The 25,865-nt window shown below is 37.1% G+C and overlaps 2 protein-coding genes and 1 non-coding gene across 9 annotated transcripts in view; all 3 read left to right on the top strand.

Annotated features, from left to right (window-relative positions):
- The window catches only part of LOC144702699 (FAD-linked oxidases family protein), a 43,304-nt gene extending 36,496 nt beyond the window's left edge, over positions 1–6,808 (top strand). For all 4 annotated transcript variants that reach the window (XM_078574708.1, XM_078574709.1, XM_078574706.1 and 1 more), the window contains 4 exons: positions 1,319–1,398; positions 1,491–1,621; positions 5,829–5,872; positions 6,554–6,808. In XM_078574708.1, coding sequence (XP_078430834.1) covers positions 1,319–1,398; positions 1,491–1,621; positions 5,829–5,872; positions 6,554–6,673 — 375 coding nt within the window. In that variant the 3' untranslated portion in view covers positions 6,674–6,808. The remainder of the gene's footprint in view (positions 1–1,318; positions 1,399–1,490; positions 1,622–5,828; positions 5,873–6,553) is intronic.
- Positions 6,809–8,058: 1,250 nt separating this feature from the next.
- LOC144702698 (myosin-binding protein 7-like) lies at positions 8,059–12,355 on the top strand. 4 transcript variants are annotated; one of them, XM_078574703.1, is made up of 4 exons: positions 8,060–9,048; positions 10,559–10,605; positions 11,454–11,595; positions 12,094–12,355. In XM_078574703.1, the coding sequence occupies exons 1-4, from the start codon at positions 8,170–8,172 to the stop codon at positions 12,130–12,132; spliced, it is 1,107 nt and encodes a 368-aa protein (XP_078430829.1). In that variant the 5' UTR covers positions 8,060–8,169; the 3' UTR covers positions 12,133–12,355. The 4 variants fall into 4 exon arrangements, with proteins under 4 accessions (XP_078430831.1, XP_078430829.1, XP_078430830.1 ...); XM_078574704.1 differs by lacking the exon at positions 12,094–12,355 and having other exon boundaries at positions 8,060–8,277; positions 8,317–9,048; positions 11,454–12,043; XM_078574705.1 differs by lacking the exon at positions 12,094–12,355 and having other exon boundaries at positions 8,059–9,048; positions 10,559–10,620; positions 11,454–11,589.
- Positions 12,356–25,722: 13,367 nt separating this feature from the next.
- TRNAR-CCU (transfer RNA arginine (anticodon CCU)) lies at positions 25,723–25,795 on the top strand. The gene has a single exon. It is a non-coding gene; the product is annotated as a tRNA-Arg (tRNA).
- The last annotated feature ends 70 nt before the right edge of the window (positions 25,796–25,865 follow it).

The raw sequence follows: 25,865 nt of genomic DNA, 5'->3' as shown, positions 1-25,865 counted from the left end.
ACCTTTTTTAACTGGTATTTATTCTGTATTTTTTTTCCACTCTGGAGTTAATATTTTTTGTCTAGTTTCCCTTTAAATGTCTTCAGATTTTAGGACTGCAAGTATAATTTTTTGTGTCCTGAAGTCAGGAGTATCACTTCACCAAACTAAATAATTGTCAGTAACACTATTGTCCCCAGTAGAAAATAAAATTTTAAACTTATTTTTGTTGTAAGTAGGGTATTTCATGCAATTTGACATTGCTATATCAATGTAACCTTACGACATATGACCTTGGTTAAACGTGACAATAGCCATTTGATGACCGTTATCCATCCACTTGTATATATACTAATGTTATGATCAATGAGAAGTTATCCCCTTCTTTTATTATGCTACTCTCCTGGTTATCTCCTCCTTGTGCCTTAGAAGTGAATGTCGTCTCCTTCTCCCTCAACGATCTCACACGGTTGGTATCCTTATCTTGGCAGGTACAAAAGCTCTAGTCTCTATAGTAATTGAGTCTGTTAAATGAGTTTTGGTTTTATTGTCGTTCTCTGACTCTCAGGGTGGAAGGGTTCCTCCAGACACCCTGCTCCCTTCTATTCCATCTCTATATATTTCTATATATGTATAGAAATATATTTTGTCCATTGTAACTATTAGCCTTTGGAGTTCCATTGTTTGAAAATCAATATATATAAAATTGGGATTTTTGAAATATTTTCCAAGTTTGAGAACTTTTCTTCGCAGGTGTATCTATGAATTTTTTGGCAGTTTGTGGTTACATTTCCATTTCACTTCACTGAAAAATATGCTAACTTGACCTTTATTTTTCACATTTTTAATTACGGGGCATCAAAGAGTCTGCAAAACTATTGTTCACATAGAGGCCTTGGACCAGAAATGGCATCAACTTTATTTTTTAGTTGACAATCACAACCCCCTCCCCATAAAAAATGGTAAGGGCTAGGAAGAAGTTTTCCAAGACTAAGGAGCTTGGTGATCCTCCGACTGGGCTGAAGAGTTTCAAATTTGGGCTCCTTGATGTTCTCTTTGCTCTTCATTCTGAGTTATGTCAGACTAGTCCCTGTGTGAATTTCGGAACTCTTCTGGCTCTGTTTTCCATTTCGTCGAGGTTTTGGTTATTTTCCTTCTTCAGGACTATGACACATATTTCAAGATATTTTGGTTTGCAGACTGGAATTGCAGTTCTATCTTATCTTATTGTCACTTTCAGTCTTAATCTCCTGATTTTTTATTATTGAAGTGTTATTCTTCAAGAAACGACCACTGGAAGGGAAGGACACCGAAATCTTCATGAACTTTCTTTTTACAGGATGTGTGTGTTCCTCTGTCACGCCTTGCTGAATGTATATCAATATCCAAAAAGGAGTTGGATGCCTCACAGTTAGTGTGGTACAACCATTATCTTTCCATTTAATTTTGAATTTTTCTCTGGCGGTAGTTTAAAGGATGAACTCATGGTCATTCTTTCATGCTTCATTCAGCACTGTTATTGCTCATGCTGGTGATGGGAACTTTCACACCGTAATTCTGTTCGACCCAAGTAAAGAGGACCAACGCGAAGAAGCAGAGAGGCTCAACCATCTGATGGTCCACACTGCTTTGTTAATGGAAGGTCTGACATGCAGTTTTTACCATGTCTGCTACTAAATGGGTTTTTACATGATTTTATGTATGTCCATTGAATATTCATGTATGATATAATAGCAGTTTTCCATTGTATGTCAATTTTGAGGCTATTTTTTTTTTGGGATCCTAGTTGGGACCCTATCAAAATGTTCCCCACCGTAATGTAATCAGTGAGAAATCATTAAGTTTGGTCTGATGAAGAGGGAGAGGCGAGATAGGAGGGAGATAATGACAATAAGATCATTGTTGAAATGAGAGAGAAGAGAGGGACTTGGTGGAAGAGAGGGACTTGGTAGAAGAGAGACAGGATGAACTTTGACGAGTGGAGAGAGAGAATAATTTCAACTTCAATAACTTCTTGGCTGCCTTCCTAAAGGAAGAGCTACCATATTTAAAGAGGACATGCAGAGAGGGAAACTTTAAAATGCCGCCTAGTGGGCTGAAATGATAGAAATACCCTTAAATGCGGTTTGGGATCAAATCATTATTTTGCATCCTTAGAGGGGCATCTGCATTCCGATAGGGCAGAAGGTAAGTGTTTCTGATACAAATGCATCTCAAAAAAAGTATCAATCAAGAAAACTGAAAGCACCTGCACCACGCGGTGGAGATCGACGGCACGCTTCCGCGGTGTAGTAGATCAGATTGCCTCTATATAATATTGCAGTCCAGTGGTGATCCCTGACACGATTGCACCTCCATCCTCATGACCCTGCCGAACGCAGCTGTCCCAAGAGAATGGCCAACCACCTGATTATTGGATTCTGTTGCTGGAGATTGGCTCTCTCCCCCTGCTGGTCCCTTTATATTCTCCATTGGGATACTTTTTATTTAGTAGGCTTATTTCCCACCCTTTATTAGTGGGCTGGTCTTAGCCCATTTATTTCTAAGCCGTCACGTGCTGCTTCACCTGATGGTCTTATGTACCTCGTCCTGTCCCCTGTTGAACCCCTCTTCGGTCTGCGTCTAACGCCGACCTCTCTTCTTTTGCCCCCTCTTGTATTCAATGTAAAGGACCGCATCAGTTTCCTCGAATGTGAGAATTTTTTGCTGTCAAGCTGGGCAAAGGATCCTGACAAGTATTTCAACAAGGCATACAGAAGGAGACAATTTCAGAGGGCGGAAAACGACGCAGCATGTGCCATTTAAAAGGTCTCGCGACTATAAATAAGACCGCAGGGGGAGGAGGCATTTATGAGAATTCCTTTTCCTTCAGAATTCCCCAAATTGTGGGAGCGGGAGCTGGAGTAGTCGGAAGGCACATTCCCGATGGCCAGGCAGGGAGATCCAGATCAGACCTCCATCTTTTCTTAATTTTATGCCTATTTTATTTTCTCTAAAGAGACTTGGAGAGCACTCGTTTCTCTACTTTGATCGACTATTTTTCCATTTGAATTGACAACAAGTTGTTGGATCTGCTGTTTTTTTTTAATTTAAAAAAACAGCAGATCCAACATCTCGTTGTTAACTTTTTGGATCTGCTGTTATAGTTGATGCTATAACAGATCCACTTTCCACTACTGATTGGGCGGCTGTTCAGCTTAAGGCACCCTATGTACAGAGTTTCCATGGTTATTTACACTTGAGAGGATGTCTAGGGCCATGGTTCGGGACTGTTAGGACGGCATGTGGTATCCACTGTTTGTTAGCAACTTGTCAACACAAATGTTGGAGGATTATCAAAGGATGCAGCGGTCCCTTCCACATCTAACTCGGATGCAAGATGCGTAGATGTGGTCTGGCATACCCTTCTCCATCAGGCGTGCATTTGTACAAATCAGGCACAGAAGATCAGAGGAACTGTTGACAATTAACGCATGCCAAGTCATATGGATGCTAAAGATCCCCATATAAGTTTGGGTGGCTATTCCTTAAACGAAGATTAGAGAGATGGCTACCTGAAGTCCTGACAGTGTGTGCTGTGTGCGGGGGGTGTGAGGAAGACAGCTCCGATCTTTTCTTTTGAATCCCTGTTGCTCGGGTAGTGTGGGCTAGCCAGTCTATGATGGGTGGATGTCTTCAAGGAGGAGGCTTAATGGCACTCTTTTTGGGATGTGGTATCCTGGGGATAGGAGCAGGGACGGCTGTTTGTTGTAATCTGTGCAATATGTTTGTTGTGATTTGGACACGAGGCGTCGCTGGCCCACATAGTCCAAGATGTGGAGATTATAATCTCTAATTGTTTTAGATGGAGGCGAACGTGATTCAAACCCCAACCCCTAATGGTATTTTATTCATTTCATCCTCTTACAGTCCCTTCGAAATGTTGCAGCCCTCGTTGGAGGGCAGAAAAGAACATGGTTTTGGAATCTTGCCGATGAACTTCATCCCATCGGAACCCTTCCCTCGAGGTGATGGTCACTCCGCATGTTCCTCATCATGCTAAAGTTCACCAGGCATCTCCTGCCCCAATGCTAACGTCCACTCTAGTGTCCTCTCCCACCTCACGTTCTGATACGATCCTCTACCCCCGAAGGGTATCTTAGGAATTTTAGCTCACTAGGGACATTTTAGTCATTTCATGTTTAGGGTAGATTGCTTCCTTTTCTTATAAATATGTGTAGCCCTCCCTTGAGGAGGGCAGTCAAGACTTAAAGTAAGATCGGGCTCTTGGCTCACTATCTCGATCCTCCCTGTCTCAGTCCCGTCCCCCTTGACCGTCCAGCGATCCCCTATCCCTGTGATCGTCTCACCGGATCTTCAGCCGGCTCCCCTCCAATCCGATCCCCACCCTTGCCGTTCAGTTCTCTTCTACTCTCCGACAATCCCTTCACCGCGTCATCAGGCGGCTCGTCTCTGGCCGATCCCTGCCCCATCTGTTCGACCTGTCCTATCATTCCCGTTTCAACTCTCCTACCCCAGGAACGTCTACCTCGCCTCGCCCTCTACCCACCTTCCGATAAGAACCTAGACCGAGGTTCTTATCATGTTCTCTTCTCCAATATGAACTTGTGGGTTCTTACCAGAATGGATGTTGTGAGGATTCCTTGGATCATGAGTGTATTTATAGCTCTCTACAAATTCATCATATAAGGAGGGTCACTGAGCTTGGGTGACCTCCCCTCCCCCCCCCCCTTTTCTCAATAAAAATTTATTCTCCATAGTTTTTTTCCTTCAAATATTGCATTCAGGTATTTAATTTCTCAAATATACTGCCCTAGAATTTTTTTAGGATATGATTTCCATCTTTAGGGTTTCCTGATATAATTTTGTTATTCCCTAGTTTAGTAGTGTGCTTTCTACAAAGGTGTAAACATTTCTTTGAGTTAAAGTTTTCTTTTTAATATTTCTTCAAAAAAAAAATTCTTTGTAATATATGCTGGAAATTCTTAGAACTGAAATGTCTTGGTTACTGTTAGATTTTGGAAGAAACAGCAGTTAGCATTTCATTTGAGTTAAGGCATGGTACAAAATTACATTAAAGCACTAAGAAAGTATAAAAGAACTAACCCCCTTCTTGTCAAACTGCTACGCTAAAATATGTTGGAAAGCCACACTCTCTGTTTCCTCACATTTTTGGAATTTTGATATGGAGATTCTCGGGACATACTTGGAAAGGAGGAATAAAAAGCAACATTTCACATGTGGCTCTTCAAGCCACGTGTGAGAGGGGGAACAGGCATGACTCTATAAAAAGTGGAGGATGGGCGACAAGAGGGAGGACTTCTTGGAGTCTGTTGGCAGGAGACCGTCTTCTACTCTCTTCTCTTCCACCTTGTGCTTCTCCCATTTCTGTATCTCTTCTCCATTTCGCTTCTGGACTTCAGCGCATGACATATCTTCTGCAATTCAGAAGAAAAATTGTTATTTCTGGAAAATCTAAAATATTTTCTTGAAGATCAAGGATATGCCAATCTTCTTTCTTTGGCAAGTTATTGATATCCTCCTAGGGAGCATATCAGATTTTGCATCGGAGTTCACATGGATGTAGGATCGGATTGGAAGTGAAAACAGAATTGTCATCTGCTAGATCAAGTTGATGTCTGATTCATCGTTATCTGTATTTATTTGGCAAAAAATCCCAAAAATGCTCTATAAATAAGAAATGCTTCATCAGATAATAAGATTTTGAAAAAAGACCCCACCTATGCATTCATTTTTTTTGAAAATTCATTTAGATTTAGTAATTCATTGGTGAGATGTATTTTCTATTACTTAAATGCGCTCTCTTTTGGGTGGCGGTGACGTGACAGGCACGTGCACTGGAGAACATGGTGTGGGCACTGGGAAGATGAAGGTAACTTTCGGTTTTATTATCTTTTTGGGGGTTGGGGGGATAGAGTGAAGGCCTTAAGTGGCCATATCTGTATATGATGTGTACATATTCTTTGCATTTTTAATTGAATAGGTGGACCACCGGTTTCTGGGTGGTCTGCCCTACTTTTCTTTCAAAAAAAAAAAAACTTTCGGTTATTATTTGCCTCATCCATGATGGGCCCTGTGATTTATTCTCTTCCTACATCTCTCGATAGACATTTCTACATCTCTCCTCTATCATCTCTCTCTAATCTCTCTCTTCTTTTGTCTCTCTGTCATATCTCTCTTCTGTGTCTCTCTCTGCTTTCCCTACACCAAGTTTCTCTCTCGTCTTTTTCTGTCTTTTCTCTCTCCCTTGTTTATCTCTCCCTTGACTCTCTCTATTCTTTATCTCTCTCTTATCTTTCTTTTGCTTCTCCTTCTTATTTCTCTCTCTTCTTTGCCTCTGTCTTGTCTTAATCTCTTATTTCTCTCTCTTATTTATCTCTCTATTGTTTCTCTCTCTATTGTTTCTATCTCTCTTGTTTCTATCTATCTATTGTTTCTCTCTTATTTATCTCTCTCTTTTATTTATCTCTCTAATGTTTCTCTCTCTTGTTTTATCTCTCTATTGTTTCTCTTTCTTTCTTCCTCTCTTATTTAGCTCTCTGTGATCTTTCAGTACCTTGAGGAGGAGCTTGGCCATGGGGCGTTGAAGACAATGAAGAGGATTAAAACCGCTCTGGATCCCAATGACATCATGAACCCTGGAAAACTCATCCCTCCCCACGTTTGTCTCTAAACCTTGATGATCGAATTTTCCAAGGTATTAAATCTGCTGTCCACAGATTCTCTTTTTCTTTAATTTTCTTGAAACTGGTGCGAAACTAGTGCTGTTTATGCTATTTGAACTTTAATAATCTTTATGACGATAACTTGTTTCATGAGCATGATATTGAACCCAAAGTTGTAGTATGATACGTTCCACTCGGGACATATCATCTTCTACGTAATTTCAATGATGAAAGAGAGTTCCTGGGAGGTATCATTGTTGATCGATTTTCATTAATGTTGGCCGTGACATTTTATTTTTTATTTTTTTATTTTTTTATTTTTTTCTATCTTGACTGATCCCATGGATCGATCGATCAATTAAGATCGGCCCGATCCAATCAAAATCCAGCTTTTAATCCAATCGAGATCGCGCCAACAAGAGTAATTTCCATCCGTCCGATGGCTGGGTCTTCTCATCGGACGGTCTTTCTTTGGCCTGTGGGCCCCACCACCGGACAAGCAGTTACAACCGGTTTTTTGTCCACTTGTACAAATACCCTCCGACCAGGGGAGATTTAAGAAACGAGACTTTCCATACGGGGGTGCTTTTCTCAAAAAATATTCCACGATAATCCTCCGTACAAGGCGATTGACAAGCATCATAGGTGCTTTTTTACGAAATGTATTCTCTTAGAATACCTTTGAAAAGAGAATATTCTAATAAAATATTCTCAGGCTTTATCCACAATAATCCTCCGTACGGAGGACGACCGAGAGACAATATTTTTTTCCGAGGTACTTTTTTACAAAATGTGCTCTCCCAGACTACCTCCAACAGAGGGTTTTAAAAAAAGAGACTTTTCTCAAAATACATTCCCCGGCTTCATTCACAATAATCCCCCGGCTTCATTCACAATGATGGAGAAACAATATTTATCTCGAGGATGCTTTTTAACAAAATGTGTGCTCCGAGAATACACACGAACCACAGGGTTTTAAGAAAAGAGACTTTTCTCAAAAAACATTCCCCCCCGCTACATCCACAAAAATCCTCCACACAGGGGCGGGGAGAAATATATATATTCCGAGGCGCTTTTTGCAAAATATCTTCTTTCCACAATAATCCACCGTATCGAGAGTTTTATAAAAATAAAGTCTTCTGAAAAACATTCCCCCGCTTCATCCGCAATTATCCTCCATACAAGGGCGATGAGAAAAATATATTTTCCGAGGTGCTTTTTTGCAAAATACCTTCTTCCACAATAATCCTCCTAGAAAAGTAAACTTTTCTCAAAAAATCCCCTGCTTCATCCACAATAATCCTCCATACGGGGGCGACCAAGAAACAACACGTTTCTTGAGGCGCTTTTCTGCAAAAAGCATTCTCCCAGAATATCCATCTCCCATCTTCTTATCCGCGGCGACGTCGAGCTTCCAATTTCTAGAGAGAGAGAGAGAGACAGACAGCGACCTAGAGAGAGATAGAGAGAGCGGAAACAACAAATTTGAGTTGCAGCGGCGGCGATGGCGGCGAGCTCGTCCGGCGACGGCGGCGGCGCGTGCTGCTCCTGCCGGCGGCGATCTCCGCCGCCGTGGCAGCGATCGGTGAAGCGGAAGCGCGAGGAGATGGAGGCGGCGCCGCCGGCCGAGGCGGCGGCGGCGCGCGTGGAGGCGGCGGCGGAGGCGGCGGCGCTGCGGGAAGCCCTGGCCGGGCACCTCCAGACCGTGGCGGCGCTCTCCGCCGAGCTGGACGAGGAGCGCTCCGCCGCCGCCTCCGCCGCCGACGAAGCCATGTCGATGATCCTCCGCCTCCAGCGCGAGAAGGCCGCGGCGCTCATGGAATCCCGCCAGTTCAAGCTCCTCGCCGATCAGCAGATGCATCACGATCAGGAACGCATCGCCGATCTCGAGGAAGCCCTCGCCCTCCGCGATCGGACGGTCAGGAACCTCTCCGACGAGCTGGACGCCTCCCGCCGGAAGCTCCTCGGCCTCGACGCGTACCCTCCCTTGCGCTGCGAGGACGGGCCCTCCGGTCAACGGCGGTCAACGCAGGATCTGGCGCGGAGAATGGAGGATCTGGAGAGGGATCAGGTGATGGAGAAGGCGGTGGTGGTGGTGGCTTACTGTTGTTCGAATTCGGGGGAGTTCTTCGCTGGAGATCTGCCGGGGGAGGAAATCGAGGGGTTGTACAGGAGATTGGAGGCGTTGGAGGCGGATCGAGAGTCCATGAGAAGGGCGATCGTGTCGATGAGCGCGGACAAGGCGCAGCTCGTCTTGCTCAAGGAGATTGCGCAGAATCTGTACCAAGAGGCCTTCAATCCTCCTCCTCCTCCGCCTCGACCGCGAGCATCCTCGACTAGACGATCCCCGCTGGAGAGCTCCCCGCTCGTCTCCATCGCCCAGGTAATCTCGATTGATGTCTGTTGAATTTTTCGCTCAATCTTGGTGCTTTCAATTTTGGTATTGGGTCTCTTTTTTTAGCTTCGAAAGCGTTTGGGTGATGTCGATGAACTGTTTTATTCTTTGAAGGGGAATGCCTTTGGATTGAAACCTTAACTCGCTTAGAAATCGGACCAATGCCGGCATTCTTGATCCGAAATCTCTGTCAGCAATCATTGCTCGAAGCATCCGCTTCATCCCCAGGAAATTTTGTTCTTCGCCGTTCGATCCATTTCAGATCGACGCCAGTAAACAATGCTCGGAATCCATTTCTAATCCCGAAAAAGCATCGGATTGATCCCAAAAGTGCTATTTTTGAGTGATATATCATGTTCTTGAAACCCTAACCATTGCCGGTATTCTTGGTGCCAAAATCTCTCCCATCTCACATTTCTCAAAGCATCCTGCTGAGCCCATTGAATTTGATCCAGCGTTCCAAAAAATTTCAGATCAGTTCCTGCAATCTTGATGCTGAATCTCTTCTCTGAAAAAAATTTTGTTTGAAAGCATCTGGTTGATCCCGAAGAACTTTTTGGGAAAGAAATATCCTGTAGTTGAAACCCAAACTGGCCCAGATTTCAAACCTGTGCAAGCATTCTTGATGCCAAAATCTCTCCCATTTCACATGGCTCCAATTATCCTACTGATCCCGAGTAATTTTTTTTCTTTGAAAAAATTCATTGTAACAAATTTTAGATCAGCGCCTGCGATCTAGAAGCAGAATCTCTTCTCTGCGGTTTTCTTTTGTTTGAAAAGACCATGAGATTGACCCCAAGGAACTTCATTTGAAGAAAGTATCATATTCTTACCACCCTAAATCATCCTCATTCAAATCCCGTGTAATGCAGAGTCTTGTCCCTAGCTATTCTCCAATTATTAAGGCTGATTGACATTGATTTTGATCTTGATTCTTCAAAGCGCATCAATAAAGTTTGATCTCGAGTCGCTTCACATCTTGATCCATCCGTCGGATGGCTGGACCCCCTTCAAAACGTGTTCTCCTAGAATATCCATAGCCAAGAAATAAAACGAAGGTGTTCCTCAATGCATGCTCTCCGAGATTCTATTAAGATTACAGTGAAATTAATTTAATGATAATGATGACAATGGATAATGATAACGGTGTCAATGATTCAAGACGACAGTGCTGAGCTCGAATAAACAAAGAAAAGATCTCATAGGCTTCCATGAGCACAAAGACAATGTAATAGAACCATCAAGATTTTCTTAAGATTTTCATCATCACCACCATCATAATCATTGTCATCATTATCATGATTCCTGTTTCAAGCAACTGGGCAGATTAAACCAATCTTTGATCTTTCGAGCTTGATATAACTGTGTAGAATGATTGCCATCATTGTGATCGCCTTTGCCATCATCGTCGTTGCAGTAGTAGTCGTCACAATTTTTACCATCTCTTTTTTTTTTATGAAACCCATCTCACTCATCGTTCACTATTTTCTTTTTTCAGTGGATAATGTCTTTTGTTATATGGAAACACAAGGGTCAGAGAAACAAGTAAGTGTCTTCGTGGTCAGCCATCATCTCTTTCTCTCTTCTTCTCTCTTTCCCTCTCTTTATCTGTCTCTATTACCCTCTCCTTCCCCAAGTTTCCTTCTCTCTGTCTATCTGTATCCCTTTTTGCCCCACATTCCCTCTCTCCCTTTGGTCTATTTTATCAATATTTATCTCATTCTATCTCTTATTTTTTTCCATGTATGTATCTATCATTATATTTCCTCTTTCCCTTTTTATTTATCTGTGCATATATCACTTTATATCCCTCTTTCCCTGTTTATCTCTCCCTCATTATCAATCTCTCTTTTTCCTTCTCTCCACGTCTCTCTCTAATTTGAGATTGGGCAAATGCGTCTTCATGGTCAAGCATCATCTCTCTCTATCTAAATATATGGATATCTTCTCCCTCTATCTCTCTCAATCTATAACTCAATCTATAACTTCTACTTCCACCTGTTTCTCTCTCTCTCTCCTACTCTCTATTGTTCTCTCTTTCTTTATATCTCTCTATATGACCATCTAACTTTACGCGCCTTTTAAAAAAATATATATTTATGCTCTTAATTATCTCTTTTTCTCTACTTCTATCCCTCTTTCTCTCTTCCTTCTAACCCTCTATCGCTCGTCCTATACTCGTTTTTCTCTGACAGTTTTCTCAGTCCATCCATCTCTCTCTCTCTATCACTCTATCTACTCACTCATCCCTATCCTTCTCTATCTCTCTCTCTATCACTCTTCTTCTCTCTTTCTCCCCATATTCTTTCACTTTATTTTTCTCTATTTCTTTCTGTGCATATTTTTGGAGAGATGTAATTTCTGAGTCTAACCGGAGAATTGTCCAATGGCAGGCGCATCATGGGAACTGGAAGAGGGTGCAGTGGGGGTTTATTGCAGGTTCTGGAGAAAGCCCCGCCGTGGCACCACTTACACGTGCGGCAGCACACGTGCTGCTTCTCGCCCGTCAATCGCGAGCCTTCGCCCCCCGACGTGGTCAGTTTTCTGGACCAGCCCCCTTATTTTTCCGTGAATCGCCCTTCTTTTCCTGCTAAAACCTAGCCTTGACCATCTTCTTCATCTTATGAAGATTTCACAAAGAGAGAGAGAGAAAGAGACAGAGATTTAGCTGTCTCTTTCTCTCTCTCTCTCTCTAGTTCATACGTGAGGGGGAGAGAGAGAGAGAGTTGCATTTTTTGCCAAAGTGAAAATTTTCCATGATCTGTTGTACATATGATATTGAAAGAGAGGTGGGTTGAATTTGAGAGCCTATGTAAAGAAGTGGCATACAGTCTTGTAGATGTGCATTTGTGGCATCAATCAAGGCAATATACAAGAAGAGAGAGATGGAAGATGTAAGAGATTTCTGGTTTCACTTTTGTAAAGTCTGTCATGTATATCCCTTTATATTATTAATTTATTTAGGTATAGATAAATTTTAGTCTCTGGTGAGGTTCATTTCTCATTTTGGACAAACATCTGTTAATATTGCAGATAAATCATGTGAAGAAGAGAAAGATGTTACGACTTTAGCTGAAAAATAAAGATCTAGAATGATGAAAACGGAAGAGAGAAGAGGGTGTCTATTTATTTTTCTTTGAGATCTAGTACGTTTCTATATATTTTTACTTCTCATATTTTCGAGAGAGAACCTTAATCAAAATAGGCTAGACCACAATGAATTGTAAGCTCAACCAAACAAATTCTCTGTGAATTCAGTGGCAACTTACTTTATTGGAATTTTATTCAAGAAAAAGTGTAATTTTGAAGAAACTCCAATTCTCCAACCAAAAATATGTCTCGCAGGCAACCTGTCTGCAAATGTATAATTTGTAAATTTTTTAATGCCAATTGATTATGTTATCCAGCAAACGAAGAAAATAGTTTTCAAATCCATTACTTATCTTTTTAGAAGTAACATTTGATAAATTCCCAGGAAATTATCCTGATTCTACATGTTGATATTAATTCAGGGCTGGCTTCATGTGAAAGTCAAGCCATGTTGCTTACTCTTTCTTAGCCAATTTAAACCGTATGAGAGATTTACCCATGAGTTCAACTCTCAATTAAATATCTATATTTGAGAACCTTTATTTGTGCAAATACATTGACCTAAGGTAATAGTTGTGACCTTAGTTCAATGTTAATCCACAAACCATTTGAGAGCCTCTAACATGAGCTGGACTCAAATATTGTGGATGATAGTTGAAAACAAGGTAAGTTTATTTCTAATGGTCAAAATGTCTGGCTCTTAGGCTAATTATTCTAGGCTCTTATTAACCCTTCAAAAAAATCTTGCCCTTTAAGTGTCAGCCTTATGCATGTGAAAGTCTTGGCCCGTATACCAGTCTAGTTAATATCTCTAAAACTCAATAACTATTTATATGCTAAAAAAATAACTAAAATATATCCAGTACATGGATTAATTAATCACGGATAATATTAAATCAATCTATATGTCAAGTTGTCAACACCTGAGGTTCCAAACTATGTGCTCTAGAAGGCATAAAGGAATTTACGTGCTACATCTTGGAAACTTATCACCACCAGTTACACTATCCATATGTCACTTTTATGAATACAAAGGGTACTGTCAGCTGTGAAATCATAATCGATCAGTATAAGTAGGACTCATACATTAGGAAACCATCGAATAACTATTTCTCTGATATTTCCATTATTTTGACCAAGAATTTCATTGTATTGTCTTTCTTGAGTGTGCCCCCTTTCGGACCAAGGATGAAAGATCACATTTTAACAACTAATTATCTTTGCATACTTATTTCTACATCTAAATTTGGACAGTGTGATTCCTTAAATGGGAATTCATGAGAATCATAATCATAATGCAACCATCCATTCATAGGATGTGTTTAGCACCTTGTGTATGATGATAAACTACACAACCCTAACATTAAACAACATTCTAATAGTTCCGTACAAAATTATTCAGGAATTCAATAATTTAGTGGACTCTTTCCCTGTAGACCACTAATAATAACAATTGTACATGGAGATCATATGTGCTTTCATTCTTTATTTATTTACAATTTTTATACAATAAATACACGGTATGGGTTATATATTAATAAAGATATAGAATCACATGAAATGACTATTAAAGTGATAAGTTGTATTATTTTATGTATCTATTTGTATGTTTTAATTACCCCGCTTGACTTCTCTGAAGTTAAGTGGCTATGTTTTCATACTTTGGTAAGTTTATTGAAAACCAAGACTTATGTGAATTTTAATGAACATTCATGGAGTCAAATGGGACGAAAGGAGAATCCCAAGCCATGACTTGGACCAATATATGAGCCCCAAGACACAAAACAAGGATTTAAAGCCAAAATCAAGCCTATATACAAACAAAGTCAGAAAGATGAAATTCTTATTCATTTGAGCAACCTAGGATTTCGAAAATACTTTCCAGATATAGGCCATCAAGGGATGAGGACATGAAATACCTTTCAAATCATCTTGGTCTCCAATCTCATGCAATCATGCCAACGGTTTGGAGAATTGAAATGCTCCTATAGAAAGCTTCTTTCTCTCACTTGTAAATTTACTTTTTATTTTTTATATAAATGGCTAAATGAGTGAAACATCGCATTTTTAGGCCCCATTCTTGTTTTCCAAGGGTTTTTAGTTAAAATGTCAATGGTTCTGACAAGGGTGAGGAGAAAATACAGCACTCAACCTAGGTCTAGCACCAAAAAACAAGGTTTGTGTTATCCCCCTCGAGCATTCTGAAATTTCCAAACTTTTGGTTATATTTGTTTTCATAATATATCTAAGATACATATAAAATCGATGAAAAATCTGCATTCAAAAATTCCTCCTATAGCTCCTACACCCAAAACACCCACTTCCACTTTTACTGCATGTCAATGCAACATCACTTGCATTGATCCACTTTTTACAGATGATCCAGCCCACAACAGTCAAACGACTTGCTCATTCAACCGCAAATCTTGTATCCAACCAATCCGAGTGAGTCAAAGCAGCCTGCTTTCTTGTTTCCTATTTAGTTAAAAGGATTGAGGAAATTTTCACAAAAATCAGAAAATTCTCTAAAAGTTAGATTTTACATTTTTAATAAAATTCATTTTGTATGAGGATTCAACCCTTATCAACCCCTCTACTAAAGAATTATTTATAGATGTTATAGCACAAATCAGAATCTTTAAACAACTACCAAATTTATGGTTTATCATACATCCACTACCTCTCCTCATAGTCTGCATCTTAATGGTTATAAGATCAAAAATGATCACCATATGAGGGAGAGTATGACGAGTGGGAGAAATTATTGTTCTTCTATCTAAATTTCCACAAATATCTTATGAATAGAAAATTTTAAAGTATATGTTTAAAGATAAGTAATCTCCACATTATAAAACTCACTTCAAATAAATTAACTCGGTCTAATAAAATTCAGATTAAAATATCCATTCAAGTGTGTTTCAATCTCGATGTTACAACTAAAACTCAAATTACTATAATTACATCTCAATGCAATCAATGGTGAACAAAATTCAGCTCTAAAATGTTTACTATTTCAATTTTACAGTAAAGTATTTAAATTTAATGACAGCATCAGTTGAAGCTTGAAATTTTTGGCATTTCCTATTAAGCCATTTGAAGCCAATATAAACTCAACATAATACTACAAAAATTTTCTTTCCCAAAATTCAATTTCATAAATTCATTCTCCAAATTTTTCTCACAAATTAACTTATATTAATACATTTTGTGCATTATTGAAGTTCGAGTGTGTATTTCTCAGTTTGTACTTCTTTCAACGTATATCTACCTATATGTTTTTGTCTACAAATTTCCTAAATATTAGTTTTTCCATGGGATTTACTTATTATGCCAGAAATAGAAAAAATAATCAAAAGTAGATATAACCTTTATTTATTTATTTCACCCTAATGAAAAACTAGTTGTTTCTTTTGTTCATATTTCTTTCTTGGTCTTAGTTACTCTGTTTTTAATATTCAAAATTTAAAAGGGTTCAGCACATTATCATGGATATCAAAACATTAAAAATAGAATAAACACAAAGCTTGATTTATAAACAATATGAATATTTTTAAGTAATCATTATGATATTTATTCATTTTCTCTTTATTCTATTATTTCTATATCTCATTTATATGAATATTAATCGATAAATAAAAATTCAAAATAGGTGGTTCATGAAACTTTAATTTGAATAAAAATCAATTATATAATAAATTGACTTTAATGTAAATCTTTTGTCATAATTTATATTCAGTCTTCAAAATTCTAATTGATCTTCAAAATTAAAAGTCTGTGGAGGATTTGTACGCTGTAAATAAAACTAGATGAAACTTTTTTGGTTATTAGTAGTTCTTTGCAGCAGGAGAGATGTTGCAATTTTTTTCTAATATACTGATAGACTCTTTCTCAGAGAGAGCTTAGAATTATTCAAAAATACTCTCATATGTGGTGTCAACCAATGGGTGGTCGAAACATAATCTGAAGCTAACAATTGAAAAGTGACGGCAATCATTTAGGATATAAGGATGAAACTCAATCATCTGACCAATACACTATTTATTTTCTATGTCTATTTCAGATAATCACCATTTTGACCCACCATTTATAAATGGTTTATGCATTCATAAAAAATATATGTTGATGTTTTTCCCCTAGTTGACTTTATTGATAAATTAATTTTTCTGTTATTTAAATTAATTAATATTCATGGAAATTTTAAATAATTAATAAAATAACATTAAAGTATCCTCTAGACTCATTTTTTATAATTTTCTCAAAAAATATATGGATAAGATAAACATGATTCATTCATTACATAAATAAATATTTATTCAATAGTTTACAATCTGAAAATATTAAAAAAAATTGTGTTGACTGAATCATGCAGTTGACCGTATTGTTTTCACTTTTCAAATTAAGTCTTGTTGATCATGGCATACTGGAACGGCTGGCCATCATTTTATCCAGGTCCAATTCTATCATCAAATATCAGTTAGCACAATGATTAATGAGGGCTAGCTACTTTGGACTTTTAAATACACTTTTATTATTCACCAAATCGATAAATTAGTTCTTTTGTGGTGCCATCCGCAATATTCAGTATCCATCTTTAGGAATTCCAGGTTCAGATTTCTCTTTATATATTCTCCCTTGTAAATGCATAAAAAATGATAATCCAATTTCCAGGTCCACATTAGCTCCCCATTTGTTCTGCTCATGATGACTCATTCAAGTAAAAAAATTGTAGAGTATCTGATTCTGGATAAGATGATCCAATCATTAGCATTGTGTTTTTTAACATTTGTTACACTTTTATTTATTGATTGAATTTTTTTTATCTTGGCCAAAAAACCCAGCCCCGATATCCTTGGCATAATGATGTACAATTTCCTGATTTTTTAAATTAATTCTTGAAGATCCATTCAGAGATTATTGAGGCTTTAAATATTATCCCCACAATTTATTTTTTCAAACTTTAGTCAACTGCCAAATGAGTTTTAACCACGTAAAATAGATCATTAAAAGGCATTTTTTTTTACTGAGCTTCAAATGAGATTGGAATACTGATGGAAATATATGTGGCCGGCAAGCCAATCACACATTCCGCATCTCGTTCCATATTTATTATAGTGCACGTGTGATGCTCATAATGAAGTCCATGAATACATGATCGGACTTAGTGAATTATGATGAGATCGTAATACGGAGATTACTAGTCTTTAAGCATGTGTTCTAAACATTCCTATTCAAAGGATACGCGAGAAGGACATCAAAGTATCCGGATAGAATAGCACTATCTAGCCTCACTCATATGATGAGTATGGCCAGTCCCGTAGCCATTAGTGTGGCGACACTAAGGATAGATAGTGGGTGCTCTTTAGTGGAAAGAGTTCACTGAATTGATCTGTATGAATCCCTGAATGGTATTATACCGAACTGTCAATCAGGTTAATTCACGTCACGGTTGTGTAAGTGGTCCTTAGACCTGAGACACCAAAGACGTCTTGTGGACGGACGGTTGTACTTTGGCTATGGCCAACGAGTCTCTAATCATGGGATTCTAAACGATCTTAGTTCGGGTGCATCAAGAAGTACACGAAGGCGATTGAGTGGTCAAGATGGGATCATCCACCCTTGGTATAAGAGGTGACAACTCAAGGAAGACGATGCAATGAAGTCCTTGGCCAAGGCAGTGAAATATCAGAGAAGAGTTCTTCGATGATTTCCGAATGCATCAGTACTAACTCGGATGACCGATTAGGGTTTGACAGTTGACCATACCCTAAGTCGTCCAAGGAGCATCAAGTGGATGAGGGATTATACATACACGGTAACCGATGATGAACAGGTTCCATGAGTGATTCGATACACACTCCTTTGTATCTTTTAGGACACGAGGTGTAGCTTGGCACCCCACGTGTCGGAGTCTCGACCTATCGATTGGGTTAAATCGATCCGATGTTAATTAATCTATATGATGATATATTTAATTAAGTTGGAAGGCCAATAAAGGTTATTGGGCCGTTGGAGTCGTTAACTAGACTGATACATGGGCCTAGAGGGTCACACGCAAATGGTCTTTTGGATGTTGGAAGATATACTTAAGTTTTGGGGGTTTTTATGAAAAATACCCACTTAGTATAAATAGGGGAAAGCCTTGAACAAAATTTACCCAGGCCAGAATTGTTCAGGGGCCTTTCCCCTTCTTCTCCACTCTCCCCACACCCCCTCTCCATCCCTGCTGTGATCGGGACGACGTAACGACGTCGACGGAGAAAGAACGGGGCTCGTCAATGAGAAGGAGGAGATCCGACACGCCGAGGACCGCGTGGATACATCTAGAGGCTGCACACTTGAGCAGCTCGACTCGTCTCACTCCGGGATCGAAGAAATCGCGAATGAGATTCGTGTAAAGGTACGCCGTTTCAATGTTTTTGTTGATGCCGTTCGATTCGTAAAGAGACTTCCGCTGCACATCGTTTTAGATTTATTCATCCAAGTCAAGGCCCCTAGAACCCAACAAATACCATTTATACTCATTTCCTATTTGTAGACCTACTCTTAAACTTATGCCTAAGATTTCATTGAATATTCTTCCCAATATGTTTTCAATAAAATATTATATTTTCATGCATTCATTCCACTCACTAATATAAAATTTTTATTTTTTATTCCTTCATAGTATTCACTTCATTTATATCTTCAAACATATCATCCCGAAAAAATTTGTTTCATTTTTAATTCTAGCATCACTTTGAAAATGGTCCTAAATTTTCCATGATTATCATAAACCTATTATATTGGTTGGATTAGCCACTCTAAAGTATACCATTGTCATAAAGCTAATCTATTACAAAGTATAAGATTATATTAGTTTGTTTAATTTATAATTTGTTTAAAAGTACCATTATCATCTATGGAGTCCAATTTAATTTTATTTTTGCAACGAGGTTGATTTTACCACAAAATTTCAGACAAACAAGAAAGACAGACAGAAAGAGAAGGGGAGAGAAATGGATTTCATGCTCAAAAAGTCAAATATTTATGGGCATTCTTAAATGGCATAAATATGTTTCACTGGTGTATAAGGTATCACATCTTATTATTTTGAAATTATTCATAACCTAACTTAAGAAATTAAATTTCATAAAATAAGTCCTTACATATGCATGTTTTGATCTGGATATCCAGGATTCTAGAATGAAAATTCTTTTAATTCTCACTGAAATATTAATGAAGATGTTAGTGGAATAAACATCATAACTACTTTTCTAGTTTTGTTTCGCTAATAGTCACCAACATATTTATTTATTTTATTTTCAACCTCGAGTGACTGATATTTTAATTCTCAAAAATGTCATTTTTTTCAATAACTTATCATCGTGAATCATAATCTAAGCTCAATACATTATTTTTCAAAGTCTCTTACACCACAAATTTTATTATCCAAATTTATACCGTTATTCAGTATTCTTTCTCAATTTACCACAATCATCTTAGTTTATTTAAATTACATTAATTTAGTCTCTAACTTTAGTCCTCAACTTCGAACATATATTTCTAATATCAATATAATATTGATTAATTCAGTTTCTGACATTTTGCGATAGATAATATGATAACAAATAAGGTGACTCAATGGACACAAAAAGAGTTTATTTATTCATTTTTGAAGTTCTTAGACAGCGAGGAGATGCCCTCGTGGTTGAGAGTGGTAAAAATGTATTGGTTATAGAAAATTGAAAGTTTAAAACATTTGGCACAATCTCTACCACTCGGAGTTAAGCAATCGCATTCATTTAAACTTCAATGATTTACTTGAGGGAATAATCCCACAAAATGTACACCCGGGTATAAAAATCAAACAGTGGCAATTATTTAGAGGCTTCTAAAAGTATTGCCCTTATCTCTATCATATTCGGCATATAATATTTTTTAATGAATTCCTAAGAATCATTAAATTAATAGTTTCTCATTTGAAAAGAATCTTTTTTTAGGTGTTATTTATTAATAAAATTCCAAGTATGTAACATAGAAACATTTACGTGTTATTTATTAATAAAATTCCAAAATTAAAGTAATACATGTTACTAGCCTATGGTTTGCATCTCTCTCTGTGAATGGGTTTCTTAAGTGTTGCGAGTTTAGAAAGGAAATTTTTTTTAATATCCATTTATTTATTATATCAATTTATTCAATTCAAATATAAAGCCTAAAGTACCATTTAACCAGTAATTTAGTGAAACCTCCAATGGTAGTAATATCGTCAGGAAAAAGGTATTGTTAATCGCAAAATATCATGCTACTTTACTAGTAATTTCACGCATTTTATGTTATTATTCTCCTTAAACTTATCACAAATGCACCTGAGTAAATATTCATAATGAATCGTTGCATTTTCATAATGAATTTATGAAATTTCTTGATTTTATGGTGTTTTAACATCATTTTCTTACACAATTTCATGAAAAAAAATTTTAAGTCATAAAATCTATACATATTCATAGGGTTTTATTCAAATTTTAATTTGCTGTTTGGATTTTTTATGGACTTTTTGGCATTTTTATGAAATTTCATAATGTTAAATCCATATAGAAAAATATTTTTTTAATGAATTTTTAAAATTTTAAACTTTTTAGGTTTGAGAATGACTTTTCGAGCTATCTGCCACGCAGATAGGAGGAGAGAAAAAATCAGATGGCTCAGATTAGTGCAAAATTCAAATTGTATATACATATCGATCTCTATAAATTTTTGGGCTGAAATTTTGAGGACATTTACATAGCTCCTTTATCATCCGCTATCTTAGAACTTACATAGAGCCTCCATCCTCCTAGAAAAGACACCCTTGGATTTATTTTGTAGTTATGATTAGCAGAGTGGTTTGCTCATTCAAAATCTTATTTGAATCTGTTATTGCATACCATGAATCAAATATTGAGGCTTTGACATTCAGATCAATATAAGTGAAAGGAATACTCCACTCTGCCCATTGGGAACGTGATGACAATGTTAATGTGATATTTGTCTTTTTCATCTTCATTGTAATCTTCGTCCTTTTTCCTAGGTTATCGTCATTGATAATAATTTTCACAATCACACACACCACCTACAACTCTGCCACTCTTCCATGCATATCCAAATCCATCTCCATCACCACCATCGATGATAAAATCATCATCACATGTTTGCTGTCATAGCTCTCACCAACATTACCAAAGTGTCGGCTTAGTTATTTTAATTAGAATTAATTAGCATTCCATATTGTAAATTTCCATTAAAATTCCCAAAGTTATTCCTTAAAATTTTATTCAGTTTTATTAACAAGGAAAATTATTTTTCTGACCATTTTGAATTATTTTAAATTATGTTTCATGAGTTTTGTTTTGTTAAAATATATTTGATAACTATACATATCCAAACATATAAATTAAATTATCCGTTTTCAATACTTTCTCCACGTGGATTAAACTATTGCACACCTTGTGCCTGTGAGGAAAAAATAAATATGTTATTTCATTAACTGAAAGGCCTTAAAATACATAATTAACCCTAACTTATGTTTCATCACAACTATCCGGTATAAAGAACAATTAATTAGGGTGTTAGAATTATTTTGAATTACTTTTGACGAGGCTTGTTGAATTATATTTAAAATATAAATTAAATTTCAAACACATCTGTGCGGATTCAATCCTTAATCATTGTGTGCTTTTATGGAAAATGTTAATATAATGTTGCATAAACCAGAAGGCCTTATAGGATGTAATTAAGCTTAATTTCTGGTTCATCACAATGGTTTGGCTTACACGATGCAATTAAACAGATATACCCAACTATCTGTTGATTTTTTATAATAAATATGTATGATAGCCTGCAATTTCAATAGCTTAATCTGATCTCATTGACATGTTTATTTACATAAAATTTACTATATATGCATATTATCAAGCTTAAAATGATTAAATGTATTTCATAAAGATATTCTGACTTTTCTGCATTTTAATGTAATTTTTGAGGATTCTGATGACATCAGATTCTGAAATAGTACCATTTTTTGAGCCAGAATAGAATTTTTATGAAATTTTTTGACATTAAATTTTTAAATATTTGATTTTATAGATTGAAATATATATTTATTTAGATTTATGGGCCTTTATTATATTAAATGTGAATTTTAGAATACAATTAGTGGTTTTATTTTTGCACACGCCACATGTTGTCATTCAATTTGTTATGTATCCAACCACAATTTAAGATATTGATTGGCAACAGCCAATCATTAACCCAGTTAATGATTGACATCAGCCAATCATACCCCAAAACCGTCATGGCATCGTGATTAGAAATGCCCATAATGACATTTTTGATTTACAAATAGTCATTTTGTTTTCTTTGTGCCAGGGTAACGTGGATGAAACAAAAAAAACACTCTTTTTTGCAATAAGTACATTTTATCGACCGAGGCAAATACGATTAAAAATATTTATTTTCTCTCTCCTCAGACCGGTCGAGATTAGCGACGCCTCTTGAGCTGTCACGTGACGTGACACTACTAGTACAAGTGGTGCACACATGCCATATTCTCATTGGATCAAACAAAGTTAGTTGATGTAGTGCGCAAGGATAGAAAGGACATCTTATGAATGGACGACTACATTTGGACTATGGCTTACAAGTCTTGAACCATGGGATTTAAATAAGTTTTAGCTTTAATGATATATGGGCCTAGAGGGTCACACACATAAGATCATATGGGCATTGGTGAATATATTTTACTTTATAGATTTTTTAGAAAAACTGAAGTAAAACATAAATAGGGAAGGGGCACTCATTTCAAGCACCCAGGGCAGCCAGAATAGAGGGCCCCCTTTCTCCACTCTGCTCTCTTCTCCACTCAACCAAGGAGAGTGTCTTTGTGGTGAGAAGATCTTGAAGATTTTTCAAGGAGAGTTGAAGAAGAAGAGGTGGAGAGCCAAGCACCAAGTGCTCGCGTGAATACTTCTAGAGGCCGTACACATGAATGACTTCAGAGTGATCTCAACGAGACCCGGTCAAGGGTGGAACAAGTTCCCCATAAGATACATATGATGTATGCTTTCATATGTCGATTGAAAATCAAATCGCACGCTTCTGCATCATGGAATCATGTTCTCCATGGTTGAACCAAGGCACAAAACCCAACAACTAACTCGAGGAAAATGATGCAGCTAAAACCCTTGCCATGCTATTGAGGATATTGGAGAAGATTTCTCCAATGATCCCTATTACACATCAGTACAAACCAAATGATGGACTCACATTTGACGATGAACCATACCCTAATTCATACATGAGTCTCGCGCATACGAAGTATTATACATGTAAGGTAACCAATGATGGAGAAGGTTCCATAAGAGAGTTCAAAGAATAGTATATGTCTTCTGGAGTACGCATTGTAGCTTGGCACCCCATAGGAAAGAAACTTAACCTAACGATTGGATTAAGTAGATTCTCAATTAATTAATTTATGTGTTGATAATTAATCAATGAGGTTTTTAAATTAATGTTATTGGACCTTAAAGTTATTAACCAGGATGATATATGGGTATAGAAGGTCATATGCATAAGACAAAAAGGACATTGGCTTCATTTTAAGGGGTTTTTGTGAAAAAGGAGTATAAATAAAGGGGGGCCCATTCTAGGTGCCGAAGCAAGCCAAACTTGAACCCCTCCCTTCTTATTTCTCAACATTCTCCACTTATTGCAAGTCATTGATGGTGAGAAAAATCACGAGATCTTCAAGGAGTGGAGAACAAGGAGAGGAGATCTAGAAACCTTGTAGTCGCATGGATATTGCTGGAGGCCGATGAATTGATTGACTTGAAGAAACTCTCCCAAGAAGAAAGTTAAGGGTAGAAAAACTTCCCCAAAAGGTACTAAATACGTAACATGTTTTAGATATCATTTAGGAAATGCTTTCATGCTACATCTACTGAGAATTAGTTTCCCGCATCAAAACCATAGCCCCATTATCCAACCAAAAAAAATTATTAAATGTATAAATAATTTTAAACAGATTATCTCTTCATTGTGATACTCATCGCTCATCATCCAAGTCCATTGTAGACTTTTTTTTAAAAGAACTACAAAGAGTTATCCTCTTTTTTTTTCACCTACATTGATTGGCTTGGAGCATCTCAAAGACCCAAGGGGGACTTGAAATTGAAAACCTCAACGATATTGCTAGTGTGGCATAGAGAGTAAATAGATATATTAGAAATCATACGAGTTATATCTTATGGGGCAGTGCCCATGTGATACAAGGTTAACATGTCTTGATGATAAGGCACCTAAAATAACCAATCCTTAATAAATAGAAAAGTACCATCGTGGAAAGGACAAAGGAAAAGCTGACCCATGTAAAATATATCGTGTCATCCTCCATATCTGTTGAACCCTAAACACGATTATTAAGATATCTAATATATATTCATAGAGAGGCAGGAGGCATTAGCTATTGGCATATTTAAACTTGGGAGCTTGCATCCTGTCCATTAGTAGATTTAAATTTTCTTCTTCAGTTGTTAACTTTACAAACGTGATGTAGGATTCGATGAGGAACTTAAGTGAATTAGTTATAGATATTGTTTTTAGCTCAATATATCCCAATTTACAATTACTCTAATAAAAAATGCTACAAAAGCTTGTTATGCACTTATTGGTCCCAACAAGAGTGCACAATTAACCGACAATTTGTTCTATAATATTGTTGTGCACCCTATATTTTTTTCATTTAACTATCATCGGACATTTTTTCCTATCAAATCTGTTGGACGTGTCTGATAATCATGAAAATATTTTTTAAAATATTTGAAAATTTGATTGTCATCAAAGTTATAAACTCTGTGCTGGTTTATAGCTCTTGTTTGTTTTGTTAAAGAGATCTCCCTATTTAGTCCATACTATTTTTTGATGCTATTATCCTTCACAACCGCACAAATGTGTGTAAATTATCTCTCTAAGGCTCACTTAAATGCATTGTATGTCATTGATTTTTCCTTGAGTGTGTGAGAGATACTTTGTGCCAATGGATTCAAGGTATGGAGTATCTAATTGAGTGGATTCACAATAAAACCTATGATAGACATATGCTTGGTGGATTCGAGGCAAATATTTATAATCATTCATACCCTGAAATTGTGTTGACTCCATCTTGTTTTTGCCCTCCATTGCAGAAGTAACATACAATATTCTCAGATGCTACTACGATAACTTAGGTAACCTGTTAAGAAAGTTCATCGCTAAAAATCTGGTCATCATATTTTAAATTACTTCTCATAACCATATGATAGAGTATTTCGACACTGTATCTTCCATTCAACCGTAGATGTCCCCCCTTCTTTGCTCATCTCCAACCAAGGTCTTAAAACATCTCAACTACAGCACTGGTACCCTAGACAAGTCCTACATGTATACAATTAGCTCATCTGATCTAGGAAAAAAATTCATTAACATCATATGTAAAAGACCATAAATTTTGTTAAATAATATTTATGTCTATACTAAAATAATATTAATACTAAATGTAGCGATTTACTTACCAATCAAGCGCCTGTAGCTCAGTGGATAGAGCGTCTGTTTCCTAAGCAGAAGGCCGTAGGTTCGATCCCTATCTGGCGCGTTTTTTTGTTTACATTCTCTATTTTTTGCAAAACTTCTTTCACCAGATTTTTTTTTTGATAAAATTCGTA

The sequence above is a fragment of the Wolffia australiana genome, chromosome 4 (assembly GCF_029677425.1).
Source record: "Wolffia australiana isolate 7733 chromosome 4, ASM2967742v1".
Classification (NCBI taxonomy): Eukaryota; Viridiplantae; Streptophyta; class Magnoliopsida; order Alismatales; family Araceae; genus Wolffia; species Wolffia australiana.
Note: the sequence above shows the minus strand (reverse complement) of the source record. Positions and strands in the feature narration are given on the sequence as shown.

Coding starts and splice junctions, on each gene's coding strand:
- LOC144702698 (XM_078574702.1), top strand. CDS start 8,170: ATGGCGGCGAGCTCGTCCGGCGACGGCGGCGGCGCGTGCTGCTCCTGC. Junction 9,049..10,558: donor CGCTCGTCTCCATCGCCCAG/GTAATCTCGATT, acceptor TTCTTTTTTCAG/TGGATAATGTCTTTTGTTAT. Junction 10,606..11,453: donor CACAAGGGTCAGAGAAACAA/GTAAGTGTCTTC, acceptor GTCCAATGGCAG/GCGCATCATGGGAACTGGAA.